Source organism: Polistes dominula, unplaced genomic scaffold (assembly GCF_049000335.1).
Source record: "Polistes dominula isolate Pdom_NZ unplaced genomic scaffold, Pdom_raw_medaka contig_68, whole genome shotgun sequence".
In the NCBI taxonomy this organism is placed as follows: Eukaryota; Metazoa; Arthropoda; class Insecta; order Hymenoptera; family Vespidae; genus Polistes; species Polistes dominula.
The window spans coordinates 603,568-623,926 of record NW_028301034.1 but is presented as its reverse complement, the minus strand read 5'-3'; the positions used below and the strand labels follow the sequence as shown (position 1 = coordinate 623,926).

Sequence of the window (20,359 nt, the reverse complement as noted above, 5' to 3'; positions counted from 1 at the left end):
GGGCTACATCCGCAGGTAGATAAGTAGATAGTAACGAAAAAGACGTCATTCTACTGCGAGTTTCAATGATTTATTTCTCTTGCATTACATCACTCCTACCACCGCATTGAACGTTTAATACTTAAACCTGTTCTAAGAAAACCCACCGGCAATTGGGTGGAGTAGGCACCTTCTTCAGTACCTCCTTGACGAATTTACCTTTTTATATTATTCTCCGTTGAGCTCGTTACGCTCCTTACAAAAATTTGTGGAAATGAAACGTTAGGCGAGATACAATTATATGTATATACACACGGTTATATCTATCAATATATTTATATGTATATACACATATGATCCGCGATGGGATCGAGCGAAAATCACTTGGCGTTGCCAAGACGAAGAAGAATTTCATTCGAAACGAAAGCAGACAAGGCATTGTGATCTTTCGCTAAGGATGGAAGTTCCGGAGAAAAAGATAGAAACGTGTTAACGATCTTTCGTAACACGATCTTAAAAAGTTTAAAATTTAAGTCTTCCATTCAATAGGTTACTTACTGATAGAATGGCAAGTCAATTGTTGAAACATCCCTACTCACTATGCGTAAGAATATTCTTTGCGACACAGTATAGCTCTAAGCAAGATAGTGGCGCCAATAAATATCGTCATCAATGAATTTTACTAACTACACTAGATTCGAGTGCAGTGACCCGCTCTTTACAAGAAATCAGAGTGGGAGTTCAAATGACAATAAAAAAAAAAAGAAAGAAAACCCAATGCTCCAAGAAGGGATGCACATTTTCGCCTAATCGCTTTAAGGCTGATTGGTGGTAAATGGTGTTACTCCATTGTTAGCCATATTGTCCAAAACGCCACTAATATATGCTGCAACGTCAATAGTGGCTTCTTCTGCTTTCCTAATAAATGTATGCTCCAATAACTTGTTATATTTCGGTCGCTGAGTTTCTTCCTTGATTAGACTAAAAAGCGAATAATACAAGATAGGATATGTGTAGGATAATATCTCTTTATCATGCTAGAAAATAATATATATATATATATAAAAGACATAATACCATGTATTAACAAAGTTAACAAAATCCATTGTAAAATGATTTCCATTTTCGTTGGGAGATAGGCGAGGTGGATCACCCTGTACTACTTGGTAGAGTTGCTCAAAAACGGAATTCCATTTTGGATAAGGAAAGTAACCAGTGGCAACCTCCATCAAAGTAATACCCAATGACCATACATCGCTTCTTACGTCATAACCCCTTGCCCGCTGAGGGTCTATCCTTTCCGGCTGAAACAATAACGACATAAGCCTGTAATAACGATCATAACTACAAATTAACGATTCATAAAATATACACTTACTGCCATATATGGTCTACAACCAGCATCCCTAGTTCGTGCGATAGAGTCTACTAGTTGTCCTGATATACCAAAGTCGCAAAGTTTTATATTGCCACGACGATCAAGTAAAATATTGCTAGGTTTTACATCTCTATGAATTATTTTCAATTTTTCTTTGAGGTAATTCAACGCTTTTACTGTAGCTACTGTAATTTTTCCTAAAATACATTCGGGTATCCTCTCATTTAATCTCTCATAGATGAATTTATAAAATTTGTCTAAAGAGGTGTCCATCAACTCCATACAAATCCAACAATCTCCCTAAATAATTATAATAATAATAATATCATTAATAATTATCAAAATGAACGCATACGTATACTAATGTTTACTAAAACAAACCTCTTTAAATAAAGCTCCATAAAACTGCACAATACAAGGACATTCGTTGGATTTCATTACAACCTCCAAATCCATTAATAATTGCTTTTGTTCTCTTTCATCCACCGTTGAACGTATTCTCTAACCAAAATAATGAAATTTGCAAATAAGATCTCGAAATATCAATATATAAATATTGTACGTATAATTTGAAAAACAACAAAGGTTCTTCACATACCTTCACAGCCATAACAGTATTGCTTATCCTATGTATCATTTTATTTACAGTTCCAAATCCTCCTCTGCCTATTTCTCCTAAATCTTGAAGATCCTCGCTTGTGAAATCATATACCACATCTGGATTTAATTGCAATTTTCCAGTACTTTGCATAGACTGACACATTCGCAACTTATCTCTGCAATATTTAATCCAAATCAACGTTAATAATTGTTAATTTTTAGATTCCATAAAACTGTATTTCATTACCTTGCTTTATCAGGAAGAAAATCTTGCTGCAATACCATTGTACGTGGTCTAACTGGCAACTTAGGTAGAGGCAAAGGTAGACTTGGACGCGATGATCTGTAATATTCAAATATTAACATATTTATTATTTATGGATTATAAATGCAAATGAATTATTTTTTTTTTTTTCTGTTACAGATGACTCCATTCAACGTCAAATTAGATAAAGTCCTAATGTTTTTAAATTTTACAAAGGAACATTTGTCAAATTTGTTACTACATACACTGGTGGTCGTACAGAGGTTCCAGTTGAATTTGTCTGAGAGGAATTAGTTGAATTGGCAAATGACAGATTGCTTCCTTGCGTTTGAGAACATAACTTCAGTTGTCTTCTTTTCTCTGATAAATTAAGATATCAATATAAATGAAAAAAAAGAATAAAAATAAAACAATATGTATATGATTATTTAAAATTAAATGAATTAGATAAAAAAATACATACCAGACATTTCATTTTGAATATCATTATTTGATCTAAAGTCCAGCCGTTGAAAATTAAATGATCTGCCAGAACCTGAAATATTTATTATATATATATAATAAAGTTTTAATAATATAAACAACATTATGAACGAATCACAACAAAGTAAAAGTGAGTATACATATATAGAACGATCAATTCGCATTAGTAACAACAACGCTTAGGTTAGGATCAACGTATCCTCATACCAAATACTCATAGTTAGAATAAGAATACCTGAGTTAGTTTGATTCGAGGAATTCCCTTGATTTTCTGCCATTTTGAAAGTTTTAAATATCTAGTCGTCTTACGTAGAACCACTTGTCAAAGGCGCTCCCCTTAGGAGACCTTTCCGCAAGATCTCAACAGTCTGGCATATGTTATCTGCGGTAGACGCACCATTTGTGCGGTTTTTCTATTCAAAGAAATCGCACGACAATTCTATGCCTTATATTTGATATATTCGTTTCGTTTAATTATCTCCACTGGTAGCGCGAACCTCGCTAAATCTCACTCTGTGAATATACCGCGATCATTTGTCCACTTGTCGGTATACATTTGACGGCGTTCGCGCAGTATCGAAAGAAACAAGGCACAATTTTCATGAAAACAATATTGATTGAATTTGCAACGATGATTGGATGAAAAATTAAAATGATACATGAATTCTATTGGTCGAGTGAGCATATTGAGATTCATTCACACGTTTATTATTAAAAATTTACTTGTGTAGCGTGATTACTCATCATTATTTCTAAATAAGCATAAATAATTTAATATCAGTGAAGCCAGATCGTAGAACATTTCTACCCCTTCTCTCAAGCCCAGCACGCCTCGCACACAACGAACTGTTACGTGTCGGTGTGTCAGGAAACCGAAAAAAGCCGAGGGAAGCCGAGGTTAGCTGCGCGAACAGAGGAGAAATAGTACCCCCATCACGCGCCGCGGAGAAATCATCATGGACACATACACATATGAACACACATATTCACATTTACACATATATTGTACAATGTGTTTGTGTCCATGATGATTTCTCCGCGGCGCGTGGTGGGGGGTATTATTTCTCCTCTGTTCGCGCAGTTAACTTCGGCTTCCCTCGGCTTCTTTCGGTTTCCTGACACACCGACACGTAACATTTCGTTGTGTGCGAGGCGTGCTGGGCTCGAGAGAAGGGGTAGAAATGTTCTACGATCTGGTTTGACTGTTTAATATGTTTATTTATTAACATAGTTATAGACTGGAAAAACTTTATATATATATATGTATATGTATATATTTTAATTATTAATTGTATCTATTCTGAAAAACTATTCCATGTAATCATAATAAATTATGACAGATCGTTATTAAATGACAGATGTTATAATTTTATTTCAAAACAACAGTGTTATTATTATTATAAAATAGTATGAATTATAATCGTGTAAATAATTAATCTAATTTATTATTTGTAATTGTAAAAAAGTACTCATATGGGCTATTGTCATAATGGATATAAAAGAAAAAGTCATACAAAGATTCAACGAAAAGATAGGATCAAGTTTAAAGGGACTTGAAAATATTAAAAATTTCCATGAATGCCTTCAAGCAGAAAAGGATGATATTGAAAAATCTGTATGCATGAATTTTTGCAGTCTAAGTAATGTTAATGTCATTAACATGTTATTATGTACGAATATAAAGAATTATATGTATATTATATTTACAGTTATCCATGGTCTCAAGCGAAGCACCTTCAAAAGTCAAAGCAGCTGTAGAGAGTGTAGAACATGTTTCTGTAGAATTTGAGAAATTAAAAATGTCTGCAATGGAAATTCACAATAATATTCAAGAGTCAATGAAAGAAAATAGTGAAAATTCTGAAGTACAAGAAGTTATTGATAAGATAGGTCAATTAGATAAGTGCCTATCATATCTCAATTTTATAAAATGTATTGAGGATATCAGGTAATAATAAAATATAACAATAGTTTATATATATATATATATATAAATTTATACAAACTATACTTAAGTATATGTATATTTTTAGTAATGAAATGGAAAATGCATTATTGTCAGCCGATGATGAATCTGTTATCACATTGTATACAAATCTTACTGAAATTAGTTGCCAATTACAAACATCGTCTTGTCACCACCTTGTAAATTATGTGAAAGAGACATTACATTTTTATCATAATTTGATAAAAGAAAAATTATCAAAGTAAGTCACTAAATATAACATTTCCTACATTTTTAATTTATAACAGATAATACAAATAGCTTAATCATAGGGAATATAATGATGTTTTAAAAAGTCTGAAATGGCCTTTCTGTGGAACTAATGCAAACACAATAATTACACCTTTACCTGAGACTATTACTAGATTTAAAATACTTACAGAATATCTGTTACATCTAGAATTACCGTATCCTTATCTTAATAAACGTAATCTATTTGTTTCTATTTCACATTTTTATATTATCTTTAAAACCTTAACAAAATAATAGAGATGAAACTATAAAACCTGTGGTAACATCTGCTCTTCTGACTGATTTTGCACCTGTGTGCTTACCCATTACTCTACTAGTGCGCCCATTGAGGCAAAGGTTTATTTATCATTTTACAGGTAGTAAATTGACAAATCGGCAAGATAAACCAGAATGGTTTTTTACTCAGGTACTCACATGGATTAAAGATCATGTTCAATGGGTACAAAAATATGTTCAACCTGTGGCAGATTCTATTGGGCTAAGTCATATAAATATGAAGGTACATTACTCATAATATGTAAATACGTAGGTTGGAACTTAAATAGTAGCAACTATTTATTCACAACTGATACAAAAGAGTTACATGTTTGCTCCTGTTACTGTCCTTTAAAGTAGTCAGCAGAGCCTGTTCTGTTGATGGTGCGAATTGAGCGGTCTACTGCCTGTCGAATCTCTGGAACAGATCTGAAGCAAATGCTACGATGGGTTTCGCATGAATTGACGAAAATGCAGAAATGGATGCGTTACGAAGCTGCTCAAACGCACTTGGAGCGATATGAGCGCGAATGAGAGGCTTTCTTACGCCGTATCATAACACTGGATGAGACATGGCAGTAGACCGTTCCATTCGCACCATCAACAGAACAGGCTCAGCTAACGGGTTCTACACAACGCTGGTGACTACTTTGAAGGACAGTAATAGGTGCAAATATGTAACTCTTTTGTATAAATAGTTGCCATTATTTAAGTTTCAACCTACGTATAATTTTGTCATTGATTAAGTTCTATTAATATTTTCACATATTAGGCTGAATTTATGCGTGCTTTGGTACAATTAGCTGTTGAAAAATTACATTCCGAATTAGCAATAGCGCAATACGATGATGCTTTATTTGCCCATTTGGTAGATGAAGCTCTTGGTTTTGAAAGAGAACTTAGAGAAACATTATTATATCCTTCTTCTCAACCAGCTACTGTATTTGTATTAACTCAAGCTCATATATTTGTAAAATGGATTAATATGGAGAAAAAATGTAAGCAAGAATTATATTTATTTAACTTTTGTATGTTTTAATAAATATTGTTAAGTATCATATATTTTATTTAACTATTTAACGCAGATGCTACAGAAAAAATGGATGCAATATTAATTTCAAACACAGCCTGGGAAATTCTACTAGGACCTGATACTAATGACATGAAAGAAACAGAATGTGCTAGTGCTTTTCTTACACTTTTAACAACAATTTCCGATAGATACAAACATTTACCTCAACCTGGACACAGGTAATAAAATATAATATTTTCAGAAAAAAAAAAACAAAAAAACATTGCAAAATTCAGTAACATAAATAAATATCATTTATATAGATTACAGTTTCTTGAATTACAATTAGAATTAATTGATGATTGGAGAGTAAGATTATTACAATTGTTACATGAAGATTGTGTAGATCCATTAGCATCTCTTATGCCATGTATACTTAATACATTACATTATGTTGCTAATGTTTTGGAGGAATGGGGTGTTACTGTGGTATGTATAATAATATCATTCAAATAAAATAGAATAATTGTATTTATTTATTAGAAAATGCTGTTATGTACGTAGCACTTTTTGCAACTTCATTTCTTCAAAAAACAATTTGAAGCAGTAGAGAATGCTACAGATGAAGGTAAAGATGTTACTGAACATATTGGAGAAATAGAAGGAACTGTATTTGACGAAGCTGTTGCTTTATTACGGCGACTAGAAAAAGAGTTAATTAATGAAATCAGTGATTCAGTAGCTTTGGATGTAAAAGCAAAAAGTAGACCTTATAGAACAGATAAGTAAGTTTTTTCATTTTTCAAAAGTATATATGCAATTAAAATATTCTCTATACTCGTTCAAAAATAAATAACACTTTAATATTATATTATGTTAACTTATATTTTTTTTTTTTGTAGATGGTTTGCAATGCAATCTTCAAAAGAAGTTGCTTCATTGTCAGTAACCCCTAGTGGTTGTCCCATGTTTCAAGAATTAGGTACAAGACTTCATGTATTACATGAAGCACTTACTTTACCATTATTTCATCAAGCTTGGAAACAGTTAGCTTTTCAATTTGATCAGGTATGAATATTATAACAAACGTGTATTTTAAAATTATAGTTTAAGTGTATATTATAACAATATTTGAATCAATTAATTATGGGATATATTTAATTTATAGTTTCTCTTAGAGGAGGTTGTCTTGGTAAATCATTTTAATACAGGAGGTGCAGAACAATTACAATATGATATTTTTAGAAATTTATTCCCCCTTTTTGGCTTATATATAAACAAACCAGAATCGTTTTTCCCATTGTAAGTTTGCTTGTGAAGAATGTTCAAGAATATGCTAACGATATATTTACATATAGATAAGATTAAACAAATAACTAATTATTTTTCAGAATCAAAGAGGCTTGTGTTTTACTTAATATATTAGTAGGATCTGCAATGTTACTTCTGGATGCACTCAATGCAAGTGATGAAGATACTGCAAAGGAAATACTCGCAGATGTTGGTGTTCATAAAATATCTCCCGATGTTGCTATAAAAATAATTCAGTCAAGAACAGATGTGATCTATGAATAATAAATATGTTTTATTTAATATCTTCTTGTAAAAAGTATATTTATTATATAGATCCAAATTCTTCTTAATATCAATTATTTTTTTATATTCTTGCATCTTTGACATTTATTCAGCCTTTCTTCGTATAGTTGTTGGGTGTAATATCTCGACAATGTACATTATTCAATGTTACTAAGATCAACACAATAATGTTATCCCTCCATTATCTGCACCTAGCAGTAATAATCGATTAAGAGGAAGTATGGAAATAGCAGTAAGGACTCCTTTAAAGGCATCGGATTTGAGCTTTGATGAAGAAAATGGAGCATTCGCATCTATAGAAGTATAAACTCCTATTCGATTTGCTGTTGTTCCTATTACCAATCCTCGTTCATAAGTTGCCATGCAATGAACTGGCTCAGTAGTACCTCTAAAAACGTAGAAACTTATATTTAATAATATATAATATTATTTCCTAATATATTTAGCAAATTTTAACGATATTGAAATATATATATTTACTTCATGTGAAACTTCAGTTTACCATCCAATGCACTCCACACTGCAATAGTTTGATCTAATGAAGAACTAATTATAGTAGTTTCATTTACAGCTTGCAATTGCAATATCTGCAATAAAAACAATATATATTAAAAATATCAACACTTTTCCATAATAACATTTTAATACATTATATTGATGAGGGTGTATTATGTAAGAATTACCTCGCATTCATGACCTTTCCAAGATGCAATAATAAGGCCGGTTCTAATATCTAAAATAGTTAGAAAGCCAGATGCTTGACCTAATGCAATCCAATGGCCACTAGGTGCAACTGCAATGCATCTGATTAAACCAGTAGGGTTTGTTAACACCTACAATTTAAAATGACCACATATATCTACATATATATATGTATAGAACAAAATATTTATATATGATTATTAATTATTACAACACTAACTTTCATTTCATTGACATATTGGAATGTTCTACAATCAATAACTCTTAAGGTAATATCAGTCGTTCCAACAAACAAGTTAGTTGATGGAGAAGGACCTGCAGCTAAGGTATTTATAGGTGCCAGTCGATTATTTTCTGGATATCCCAATAAAGAACCCATGAAAGGATCCCAACAGTGAATGGCACCATCACAAGTAATCGCATATCTTAAAGATTCTAGGAATGTCAATGCAAGAATAGATTTTTTATGACCAGTGTATGTGTATTGACATGATGAAACTGTACTTCCATCACCCTATAATATAATAAATTCATAAATGTTAATGACATATGAAATTAACGATTATAAAGTATATTAAAATAAATAAATATACTTACTTGACTTCTTAAACTCCACAATTTAACAGTTTTATCTCTGCTTCCACTCATAAAACTATTTTCATTATCTAAAACGTATAAACATCTGATACTATTATTGTGTCCACCAAAACTTTGAAGTTTTATCTGTTTTATATTAAATGCTGTTTCTTTATCAGGTCTTCCAATTTCATGTTCCCAATATGCCAACCAATTTCCACGTAACTGTCTTCCACTAGATGAAGAATAAATTTCCTTATTTGGATAAATAGTTGTGTCAGATGTTGATTGAGATCGACTGTCATCTTTCTGTATTTCAAACCTATTTCCTACCACAGATATATTCCCAAAACTATTTACATCCTTGTCCAAAGATTCTATACTTTCTGAAATACTATAATCTAATAGACATGGTGCACCATAATGTTCCGAACCAACATTCGGTGAAGACAATCGCGTTTCTTGTTCATACTCATGGCAAAGATTACGTATATGTTGATGATTTTTAAGAATGTGTTCCATTGCTTCAGAACCCATACATTTGTAAAATAGCATGTATGCTTTATGTGCAAATTCTGTAGTAAATACTTCTTTTAACTCTTCAAATGCCTAAAAAAAAATATTAAAGGATAAGAAAATTTGTTTTTAACTGTAAAGAGTGCAAAACATTTATGTAATTACTTTATTTCTCTGAAGATCTGGTAAATTTGTATTGTCTATAACTGGTGGAGAATAAGATTCAGCCTCTACATTAAAACCATCCCATATCAAAGGAGAACCAGAAACACAAGTTTCAATAACATTCCAATCTTGAGAACTGCCATGACTTGTATCTTCGTTAGAAGTTTTTATTCTATAAAAAAAAAAGTATATTATACAAATGCATATAACAATTTGTTACAATTTTATTTCTTGTAATTGTTATCAATAAATATTTGCAAAAAAAAATAAAATACTTTACCTTACGCCACTATTGCTTGCGTGGCTACAACTTAAATCTTTCAATCCAAGATCATCTGTCAGATGATCTACCTTAGTATTTTGACTGAATGATTTATCAAATGCAAGGAAAAATCGTTGTATTGGTACTGCTAAATGGTTTTTTGTAACAGCGCTACCTAATCTTAAACTAAGCATGATCATGGCTTCTAAACATTTATCAGCCAAAGCTGTACGAGCAATAACTCCATTAGGGAAAGTAAATCTTGTAGTAGATAATATACGAACAGTAGGATGCAAAATTGCCTTAACAATAGATTCCTATATTTTAACATAAAAAATGAGATTTATTATTATGTTAATAATAAATTATCTTAATCTTAATGACATCATAAAATATACTTTACATGAAGTGCATCCATTAAGGCAGAATCACTTAAGTATTGCGTAATATGATTGAGTAGGGCTAAACAAGAAAGGAGTCCACCTTCTAAATTTTGTGTCAATTTTTTTTTACACAATGTTAAAAGTTCTGCCATATGAGCAAAATATTGCAGAAGTATAATCTGTTCTCCATATAATCCTATCAAAAGAGATGTTTCAATTAATGTATAATATGTCAGTTTGCAATATTTTATTGCAATGTGTTCTTTTACAAACCTGCAATAGCAGTTAAACAATCTAATACTTTGGCAGCGTTATCATCACCTACTAAAATTTTCTTCTTCCAATCAATTCCTTGAACTGACGTTAATGTAACATCATTTGAAGGTGTTAAATTTTCTTTACCAGCATAACATAAAGTAAGCATTCTTAATAAATTTCGTGATAAATATCGAGCTGTAAGTACAGGTCCAAGACGATGAGACAACCATATTACAGACTCAGCACTTATCTCTGATACTGTACATTCATTTCTTGCAGATCTTTGATATGCCTGATCATATTCATTATCAGTATTATTTAGTCCTGCTGTATTAGACTTATCATCCGTTAAGGTAGTTTGATTAACAGTAATAGAATTTGGTTCTTCAGGATATGTATTACTAGCATTGTCAGAAGCATTACTACCAAAATATATAGCTCCAGATGTTTCATTATAAGAAATATCTTCATTAGATGTTTTACTTCCAACATCACAACCTATGCTATTAACTTCTATCATAAGTTTTCCACTTCCTGAATGTTTTGGTATTGGAATTGTTGGTGATTTAGTTGAACTTGGTGGGGATACTTTGTTTTCTTCTTCATTCAAATCATCATTAAGATTTAAATTTAAATCCATATGTAAATCAATGTTATATGAACGACTGGTACTCAGAAAATTCCATGCATTTCCTTCTGTTTCCATAGCAAACACTTCTATAAAATAATACAATAATTTTTTCATATTATCATTAACAGAATACTAAACTAATAATTAAATATTTACAAAAAGAAAAATACCTTCAGCATCATTGTCAATTGCAGATTTGTTTTGAGAATAATCACTGGTTGCAGGTGCAGGTGAAGATGCTATATTATGTTCTGAATCTGCAGAAGAGTCTTCATCTAATGGAGATAAAACGCCTTCAATGTCACCACATGTTCCACTTAGATCACAACTCCTTTTTTTAATAATATTATAATAATTAATAAATGATTTCTTTTATCATTCTTTAAAATTAAAATTATAGTAGGTAAAACACTTACTTCAAATTTCCTGTTCTATGCACACTTAGACACGATCCTTGAACATAATCCCGATAACCGCCTACTGCTTCTACAAGTGACGTAATAAAATTATCTAAGAATCGTCGCAATCCTAATCTGACCATAAGTATTAGTAAAAAGTTTCTATGATATAATAATGTTGTTCGAAATTTCACAAGTGTTGCAGGATGTAATATATCTGCATGTGGTGAACTGTCCATAACAGAGCCATTTTCATACAATTTCATTATAGGTAAAAGAAACATATCTGCTGTTTCTTTTGGACCCAATGCCCTAGAACATATGCATTTACCAAATTTAGTATAAAAAAATTTGTATCAATTTACATATTACCAAAAACATTATATTATTAATTGACAAAAATTATACTTACTTAGCAATTGGATCAAAAAGATGCCAAGTAGTCAATACTGCACTGTATGGTTCTTTCATAAGTTGCTGTATATGCGGTACTATTAATTGCAAACTACCTTCTTTAGCAGCACCAATATGTGGTAATAATTGTTCTAATTCTCTTGCTACTGCTTTCACTTTGCATTCACTAATTTTACAAAGATATTTTATTTTTGTCTTAATTACAAAATCTGGATCCTCTTCAAATTTTAATACAAGGTTTAGTTCACGGGTTAAACTATTGTATTCCTGTATCATCTCAACTACATTATATAAATATTGGCAATATTTAGAAAATGGGAATAGACTACCAGAAAGTATTGGCTGCAAAAATTGATGAGCAGACGGTGGTGGCAGACCCATGTGTGTAATAGTTGGATATCGGAAAGACGATTCATTTGTCTAAACAAAAAGGTATACATAGAATATAATATTATTGAAGTAATTAAACTTAACCCTTTGCACTCCAGAGGTGACTCTCGTTCACCATAATATTCTAACAGGAGTAAGGAAGAATTGCAAAGTCTATTTTCAAAAAAATAACCCCGGCAATTGTTATTACATGAAATATCATAGAAAGCAAAATTATAAAGCTAATGTTTAAAAAATTATCTTCGTAAAGATGTAAAGATACATTAAATATTAAAATATACAAATTTTATCCTTTCATTTTTGTGTGCAATGATTTTAATTTGGTGATGAGAAATTCACCAAAAATGCTGTGAAATAGTCTCGAGTGCAAAGGGTTAAAATATTTTAGTACTCACTTCTGTACTTTCTATATTATAACTTTTTGGTACTACATCAACTTGCAGAAGTAAAGATACAGCATTTCTTATGCACTTTGGTAAACTATCTGCAGATAATTTGATAACATTCAAGCATGCACTTAATCTTAGTGCAAATGATAATTTCTCAATATTCCATGTAGCTCGAAATTTACCAGAAAGAAATATTTCAACTATTAAACAGCCTAATATTTGTTGTTCTTTTATGCGGCCACTGGCTACTATCTGTTTATAATTTATAGGCAATTCTTGTGAGCCTATTACAGGTTTATAAACCTTATGACTGATTTTGTTTATGAAAGTATGCATTGTTTCTACATGCTGTATAGCTGCAACAGGATTGTAATCCTTTGGAAGGATTATCATTTGATTTGAGGTTTTGTCTGATTTAGTATTATCTTCTACTGCAAGAAGAGAACCTCGAGAACGACTTAAAAATCGACTTAAGGCTAGAGGCGATGATCGTGATGTATTTGATATTGTTACTGGAAGTTCTTCTTCTTCTAATCCAGAACTATGACCTTCATCATCACTAGTTTTACCTCCAGATGTTTCTGTTCCTATAAGTTTGATTATTTTTATTATCTATCATTAATTATATAAAGATTTATTAAACTATTTATTAAACAAAATATATCAAATACTTACTTTTGCTAATTAATAAAGATGAACGCAAACGAGGAGGTACTTTACCCCAATATGGGGACGGCATAATTTTTTGTGGATGAGGTTGAGTAAATAGTTGCACAATACCAGAATTTGTTAAAGTAGTATGATTATCAACAAGTTGTAAACAAACGTTTTTTGATTTTATCGCTGCAGAACCAGACAATCTATTGGAATATATGTTATTTACTAAAAATCTCCTAATGCGTATAATAATTATAAGAATACTAACTAAGATATTTACTTGTAACCAAATGTTAGATCTATCCAATGATGTAATCTTTCTGATACATAAAAACTCTCTAAAGCTTCTCTATGTTTTTGGATAAAATCTTCTGGAGAAGTCGCCCAAGCTGGTATTTCTAAATCTGGTAAATCTTCATGAATGGACTGTAAAAGATACAACATCATGTTAATAAAACAATGATATCATTGTATTTTATTAATATTTCTACAAATATTGTTGAAAAGTTGAATTTTTATCAATTTACCTTAAAAACACTTGCATCGATAAAAAATTGCGGAATACATTCATCTGGACTCCAATCATGTAATCTTTGAATCGATGCAGGATATTCTCCTGGTACCCATAATGGTCGTACGTGTTTACAAAGAACAGATTTATCATAACGACGAGAAAGGTATACATAATATGTTATTTCCGATAATACATCCGATACATGATGTCCTACCTAAAAATATACGTATATATGTGTATTTCCTTTTATATTAATGTCAAAGAAATTAATATTTATACATGTTATTTACCTCAGTGGATTGTGAATCAAATGTAAGATCTAATTGTCTATCTCCTTTATTTAAACGAAACTTGGATTTGGTTAAATCTCTCCAATTACCACCACATCTTGATGTAAAATCTGTTACCCAAGGCATAACATGGTGACAACTAGGATCACCATATTTTCTACCTGCCAGATTGTTAAGAGCAGTTAAATAGTCAAAGTTACTGATGTTGTTATACACCCACATTTCACACAACTTTTCAATACTCTCATTTATACCAAATTCAGGACTACCATATTGTATATTTTTATATAAATTTAAATCACGCTTTTTACTATACAAATTGTGATTTTTTTCTTTATTTGTTTCAGTAGTAGTAGTAGTAGTAGTAGTAGTAGTAAAATTTATACAATCTGCTTTTGGCTTTAAATAAATATTATCACTTAACTTTGGTATTACCTAAATATAAATATAAATGTAATTATTATCATTTACAGAGTATAGTTTTTGATAAATGGTAATACACACTACTCGAATAAAATGATAATGCATCAAATAAATAAGAAGATATAATTTTACCTGAATAGTAAAATTTTCCATAAGCAAAATATCACTAAGTGTCACTTCACCTAATACTAATCCAAGATCATGTAAATCTCTAGATAATCTCAATAGTTGATAAATTAAAAACAATGGTTTTCCATGACTTGTACTCAAGGCTGCTGGACTATACATTACACATCTACAATTTTCATTATTTGTTGAATATTAATTAAAACACTTATTGCTTTAAATTATGTAAATGTCGTTGTATTAATGCTTACTCTCTGAGAGAATATTTTGCAGTTTGTTCATAAAAAATGATGAAAGCATTAACTGTTTCGACAGCAAAAAGTGCTGGAAGAAGGTTACAATGAGATTCGGTTGTTAGGCCAGATGATACTGAATAAACTATTTTATCTTGTACATGTATTAAACTGCAACCATATACTCGTGCTATTACTTCTTGCATAATAGTTACATCAGTTGTATTAAAAGTTACAATAGATTGTTCTTTCTGTTCAATAGTACTCCATGGATCTGTCAACAAATAATAAATAAAAATTGATATTTAGTAAATCCTTAGACAAATAATATATCAAAAAATAACTACGATCGTACTATAATATTTTTTGTAAGATTCTTTCCATAAATTGCGATAGTTGGTTTCTGAAAGATAATGTAATAACTGCGAGAATGTCAGCTCTGTTTGAGTTTTGGTATTAATTGTACGTCTACCTCTAGGAAGAGGAATAGCATTTTTATATTGTTTTATATAGACCTAAAATGAATATAAACATTAATTAAACTTTGTCTAATGAAATCTAAAAGGAGTAAAAAAAAACAAAAAAAAGAAAATACTTTTGCATAAATTTTAGTCCAGTCAGATCCTAATTCTTCTAACGTAGGTTGTGCTGCAATTTCATCCGGTGTGAGTTTATCATGAGTGATAAACGATATTGGTCCAGTATTAAAAAAATTTGCCAACCAATTTCGATGTACTGTCAAACTTATTCTATTATCTACAACTTTCATATATTTTATTGGCACATCAAATTCCGCCTTAATAACCTCCATTTCAATTTATCTTATAGTACAATTGTTATTTCACTCATTTTCGTGTTATTCAATCATCATGAATGATCATTATTTCCTTCTATCTCACTATTTCTATATAAAAACTTATAATTCACATTTTTCCTTACTAATGTTTTCATAGGATCTAATGTCAAAGACAGCTGATCGTACGAATAGGTTAATATCGTTCTAGCCGTTCGATTTTTATGGTTCATGGTGGACGTAATATACATATTCGATTTTATTCATCGAGTTGACATATATCGATCAATCTTATTATCGATAGATACACAAAATAAAAAGTACATTATTTATAAATATATACAAAGGAAAAGATAAAGGAGAAACTAAATGTATTTTCTTAACTCTAATATAATAATAAATTAAAATATTGTTCAAGAAAATAAATTATATTAAGTACATATTACAGTCATGTTTTTGATTGGTTACATAATTTACCCGCGATAATCAAATTTTATGAATTTTGTTGTCAGTTTACAAGAAATAGGGACCCTGTAGTAAGTTTAAGTAAGTGTAAGTTTAATTTACTCATTTAATAATTACAAGTATAAATGTACAAACCTAACCTATAGCTTATCGTTTGTTTACAGACTAAAATTTTTGAATCATTCGCGCGCAATCACGTGACTACACGAGTTTCTGTCCCCCAGCAATGTGCATGGCGCGTCCCTCCTATAGGGTCCCTAGCTGTGCTGTCAGATCGTGGGTAAATCTTACCCTCTCCCTGTGCCACTGGGATTGTACACAATGAAAGTTATCCATGTCCGTGTGTCGTCCGAACACATGGACACGAGTCGCTTTCATAGTGTGCCACTCCGGCGTGCCCGCCAACTTCGGTTACACTCGACTTCTTTCGACATCCCAAACACACGGACATGGAAAACTTTCATTGTGTGCAATCCCAGTGGCACAGGGAGGGGGTAAGATTTACCCACGATATGGCAGCACAGTCTGGCAGCACAGGTCCCTAGTCCATATGTGGGGAACAAGGTTAACGGAAAAGGTTGATCTGGAGATTTACGCGATAGTCGTCAATTAAAGTAACAAAAATATATAAATTTATTAACAAGATACAACTAAACTCTTGGACGCCATATATAGGACTAACTTACATTTCGACCGTTACGTTCAACTTGGGTTTAGTTAGTCTAGTACCCGCATAGGGAGGAAGGGCGCCAGTGTGCCGCGTCGATACACTAGGCACGTATCGCCACAACCACTCCCTCCCTAACATTTAACCTATCTTATTCTTAACAATATGTACAGTCTTTGAGGTTAATAATCTTTGGTACCTAATAAGTTTTAAATTGCACAGTTTTCTTTTCTTGTAGGTTTTCAAAAAACGCTGGTTTTAAACGTTCTGTAGACATATTTGTTGCTATTCCTTTGTAATCTATTTTAAAAACATGATCTGTCAGTCTTTCTATTATTGGAAATGGTCCTTCGTATGGTGCGTCTAATGACTTTTTCATTGCGTCTACTCTTACAAAAACATGGGTGCAGCTGTACAAGGTTTTGTGTACGAAAGGTTTGCTTTTTATATGATGTGCTGTTGGTACAGGACGTATTCTTCTCATATGTTCTCTGAATTTTTCTATATACATCTGTGGATTATCTGGTAGCTCTTCATTTAGAAAAAAATTCTCCGGGAAGTCTTAGCGTTACTCCATATAGCATTTCTGCTGCGCTTGCTTTTAAATCTTCCTTATAGCTAGTACGTAAACCTAATAAAACTGTTGGTAAAATATCAACCCATTCTGTTGAACCGCTACAAATTATAGCTGTTTTGAGAGATCGATGCCATCGCTCTATTATTCCATTTGAAGCTGGATGATAAGCTGTTGTGCGAGTTCTTGTGCAACCTAAAAGTTTAGTCAGTGCATTAAATAATTGAGATTCGAATTGTGTACCTTGGTCTGTAGTAATCGTAACCGGAGCTCCAAATCTAGCGATCCATGTGCTATATAATGCGGTTGCTACTGTGTCAGCTGTTATATCTTTTATTGGAGTGGCTTCAGGCCATCTTGTAAAACGATCTATCATTGTAAGACAATATGTATATCCTTTTGATGGTGGTAATGGTCCTACGATATCTATATGGATGTGTTCGAATCGTCCCTTGGGTACCTCTATTTTTTTCGGAGTGATTTTATTATGGCGTTGTATTTTGCTTTTCTGGCACTTAATGCATGTTCTACTCCATTCTCTGATGTCTGCGTTCATTTTTGGCCATACGAAACTTTTCGCGATGATTCTCTTGGTGTTTCTACCACTGGGATGCGATAAGTTATGGGTGGCATTGAAAATTCTTTTACGTAGACTGTTCGGTACGTATGGACGTATATCATCTTTCTCTATGTCACAATACAGGTAGGAGTTTGAATCGTTTATTCTAATTTTGTACAGCTTCCACATAGGCATGCTTCCCTTTAAAATCTGTTGAAGTTCTTCATCTGTAGTTTGTTCTCTGATGAGTTCTTCAGTGGAGATTATGGTTGGCATGTCAATTTGCTCGATTCTCGATAGCGTGTCTGCTATTTGGTTATTTTGGCCTGTTATATGTACTATTTTTGTTGTAAATTGGCCGATATAATCTAGGTGTCTTAATTGTCTTGGAGTGGCTTTGTCGGATTTCTGGTGAAAAGCTTGAGTCAATGGTTTATGGTCGGTTTGTATAGTTATGTCTTGGCCTTCTAGAAGATGTTTGAAAAATTTTATACTTTTGTAGATGGCCAAAAGTTCTCGATCATAAGTGCTATATTTGAGTTGAGCTTTTTCGAGTTTTCTAGAGAAAAATCCGAGAGGTTTCCATTCGTCATTTTCCAATTGTTCCAAGACAGCTCCAATCGCCTTGTCTGAAGCATCAGTTGATAATCGTAGTTTTGCGTTTTCCTTAGGATAGTGTAGCAGTGATGTATCTGATATTTGTTTTTTACATAACTCAAATGCTTCTTCTGTGAGTGGAGTCCATTTTATCGGACGTTTGTCTCTTTTTTTGTTCCAGTTAGTAAGGAGTTTAGCAATATATGAGTTTCTGCTGCTTTTGGTATAAACCTCCTATAGAAATTTAGTATACCTAGAAAACGTCTTAGGTCTGTTATCGTTTTAGGTTTGGGGTAATTCTGAATTGCCTGAACTCGTTCTGTCAACGGTGCAATACCAGCAGAGCTTATTTCAAAACCCAAATACCTGACTTTTTCCTTTGCCAATATGCATTTGTCTATATTTATAGATAAACCGTACTCCTCTAATCTTTTAAATACTGTTTGTAGATGTTGGTAATGTTCTTCTACTGATTTAGAAGCTATTAATATGTCATCTATATAGCAATAACAGTAGTGAAGGTTACGTAATACCGTGTCCATAAATCTCTGGAAAGATTGTGCTGCATTGCATAAACCAAAAGGCATTACCAGATATTCGAATAAACCGAATGGTGTAATTAATGCTGTTTTTTCTCTGTCTTCAGGAGCTATGGGAATTTGATGATAAGCACGAGCGAGATCTAAAACTGAGTATATTTTTGAGCCTTCTAACTGATGTGTAAAGTCGTGTATATGAGGAAGAGGATACCTATCTGGTTGAGTTATACTATTGAGCCTACGGTAGTCACCGCATGGTCTCCATTCTCCAGTTTTCTTCCTTACCATATGTAAAGGACTAGCCCATTGACTTTTTGACGGTTGACAAATACCTTGTTTTAGCATTAATTCGAATTCTTTTTTTGCAGCTTTAAGTTTTTCGGGTGGAAGACGTCTCGCTTTTTCTGTAATTGGAGGGCCTTTAGTTACTATGTAATGTTGAACTCGATGCTTTGTACTATTGGTGAAGTTTGGCTTGGTGATCGCCACGAATTTCCTTAGCAGCTCGTGACATCCACTACTGCTATTGATCGTAGTAATTGTGGGGTGACTGGAATTGCTAATTTCACCTCTGCTAGAAAGTTGCGTTTTGCCATCAATCAATTTTTTATTTTTTATGTCCACCAGTAAATTATAATATCCTAGGAAATCTACTCCCAAAATTGCTCTTGTTGTTTTTGCAACTGTGAACTTCCATATAAATTGTCTACGTAAGCCTAGGTTTATGGAAAGTACTTTTTTACCATACGTATGAATGGTTGAACCGTTTGCAGCATATAGGTTATATTCGCTGTCTAATGTTCTCCTGTCACCAGATGTTTTTGGGATAACAGATATATCAGCGCCTGTGTCTATCAAAAATCTTATTCCGGATATTCTGTCTGGAATTATGAGGCGGCTTTGTCTCTGTGCACCATCTCCAATCGCCTCAATATTAGATGGTGTATCTAGTTTCCCTGTTTTCGCTGATCTGGGCCGGTCCAGTTACAAGGTTTACGACATCTCCATGACTT

At 32.2% G+C, this 20,359-nt stretch overlaps 3 protein-coding genes across 6 annotated transcripts; 1 reads left to right on the top strand and 2 right to left on the bottom strand.

Annotated features, from left to right (window-relative positions):
* Nucleotides 1-48: 48 nt before the first annotated feature.
* Nucleotides 49-3,275, bottom strand: LOC107070845 (MAP kinase kinase 4). Its single transcript, XM_015329383.2, has 9 exons — nucleotides 2,941-3,275; nucleotides 2,686-2,757; nucleotides 2,468-2,582; nucleotides 2,205-2,300; nucleotides 1,956-2,133; nucleotides 1,739-1,858; nucleotides 1,358-1,657; nucleotides 1,057-1,283; nucleotides 49-960 (listed from the first exon to the last, which is right to left on the bottom strand). The coding sequence occupies exons 1-9, from the start codon at nucleotides 2,981-2,983 to the stop codon at nucleotides 795-797; spliced, it is 1,317 nt and encodes a 438-aa protein (XP_015184869.1). The 5' UTR covers nucleotides 2,984-3,275; the 3' UTR covers nucleotides 49-794.
* Nucleotides 3,276-3,765: 490 nt separating this feature from the next.
* Rint1 (RAD50 interactor 1) lies at nucleotides 3,766-7,824 on the top strand. 3 transcript variants are annotated; one of them, XM_015329373.2, is made up of 13 exons: nucleotides 3,766-3,901; nucleotides 4,172-4,320; nucleotides 4,415-4,653; nucleotides 4,739-4,912; nucleotides 4,983-5,117; nucleotides 5,200-5,461; nucleotides 5,990-6,215; nucleotides 6,303-6,468; nucleotides 6,553-6,718; nucleotides 6,794-7,014; nucleotides 7,132-7,297; nucleotides 7,398-7,531; nucleotides 7,621-7,824. In XM_015329373.2, the coding sequence occupies exons 2-13, from the start codon at nucleotides 4,195-4,197 to the stop codon at nucleotides 7,802-7,804; spliced, it is 2,199 nt and encodes a 732-aa protein (XP_015184859.2). In that variant the 5' UTR covers nucleotides 3,766-3,901; nucleotides 4,172-4,194; the 3' UTR covers nucleotides 7,805-7,824. The 3 variants fall into 3 exon arrangements, with proteins under 3 accessions (XP_015184859.2, XP_089030660.1, XP_015184858.2); XM_089174534.1 differs by having other exon boundaries at nucleotides 4,172-4,345; XM_015329372.2 differs by lacking the exon at nucleotides 3,766-3,901 and having other exon boundaries at nucleotides 3,915-4,320.
* A 2-nt stretch (nucleotides 7,825-7,826) lies between these two features.
* On the bottom strand, nucleotides 7,827-16,271 carry Wdr81 (WD repeat domain 81). Of its 2 annotated transcripts, none has more exons than XM_015329365.2 (21): nucleotides 15,748-16,271; nucleotides 15,508-15,667; nucleotides 15,171-15,426; nucleotides 14,926-15,088; nucleotides 14,371-14,805; nucleotides 14,094-14,294; nucleotides 13,847-13,992; nucleotides 13,585-13,769; nucleotides 12,916-13,496; nucleotides 12,129-12,550; nucleotides 11,735-12,028; nucleotides 11,489-11,649; nucleotides 10,703-11,404; nucleotides 10,450-10,625; nucleotides 10,065-10,363; nucleotides 9,785-9,956; nucleotides 9,125-9,712; nucleotides 8,748-9,041; nucleotides 8,509-8,658; nucleotides 8,306-8,412; nucleotides 7,827-8,228 (listed from the first exon to the last, which is right to left on the bottom strand). In XM_015329365.2, exons 1-21 carry the CDS (start codon nucleotides 15,961-15,963, stop codon nucleotides 7,982-7,984), a joined length of 5,955 nt encoding a protein of 1,984 aa, XP_015184851.2. In that variant the 5' UTR covers nucleotides 15,964-16,271; the 3' UTR covers nucleotides 7,827-7,981. The 2 variants fall into 2 exon arrangements, with proteins under 2 accessions (XP_015184851.2, XP_015184852.2); XM_015329366.2 differs by having other exon boundaries at nucleotides 7,827-8,213; nucleotides 15,748-16,259.
* Nucleotides 16,272-20,359: the final 4,088 nt, after the last annotated feature.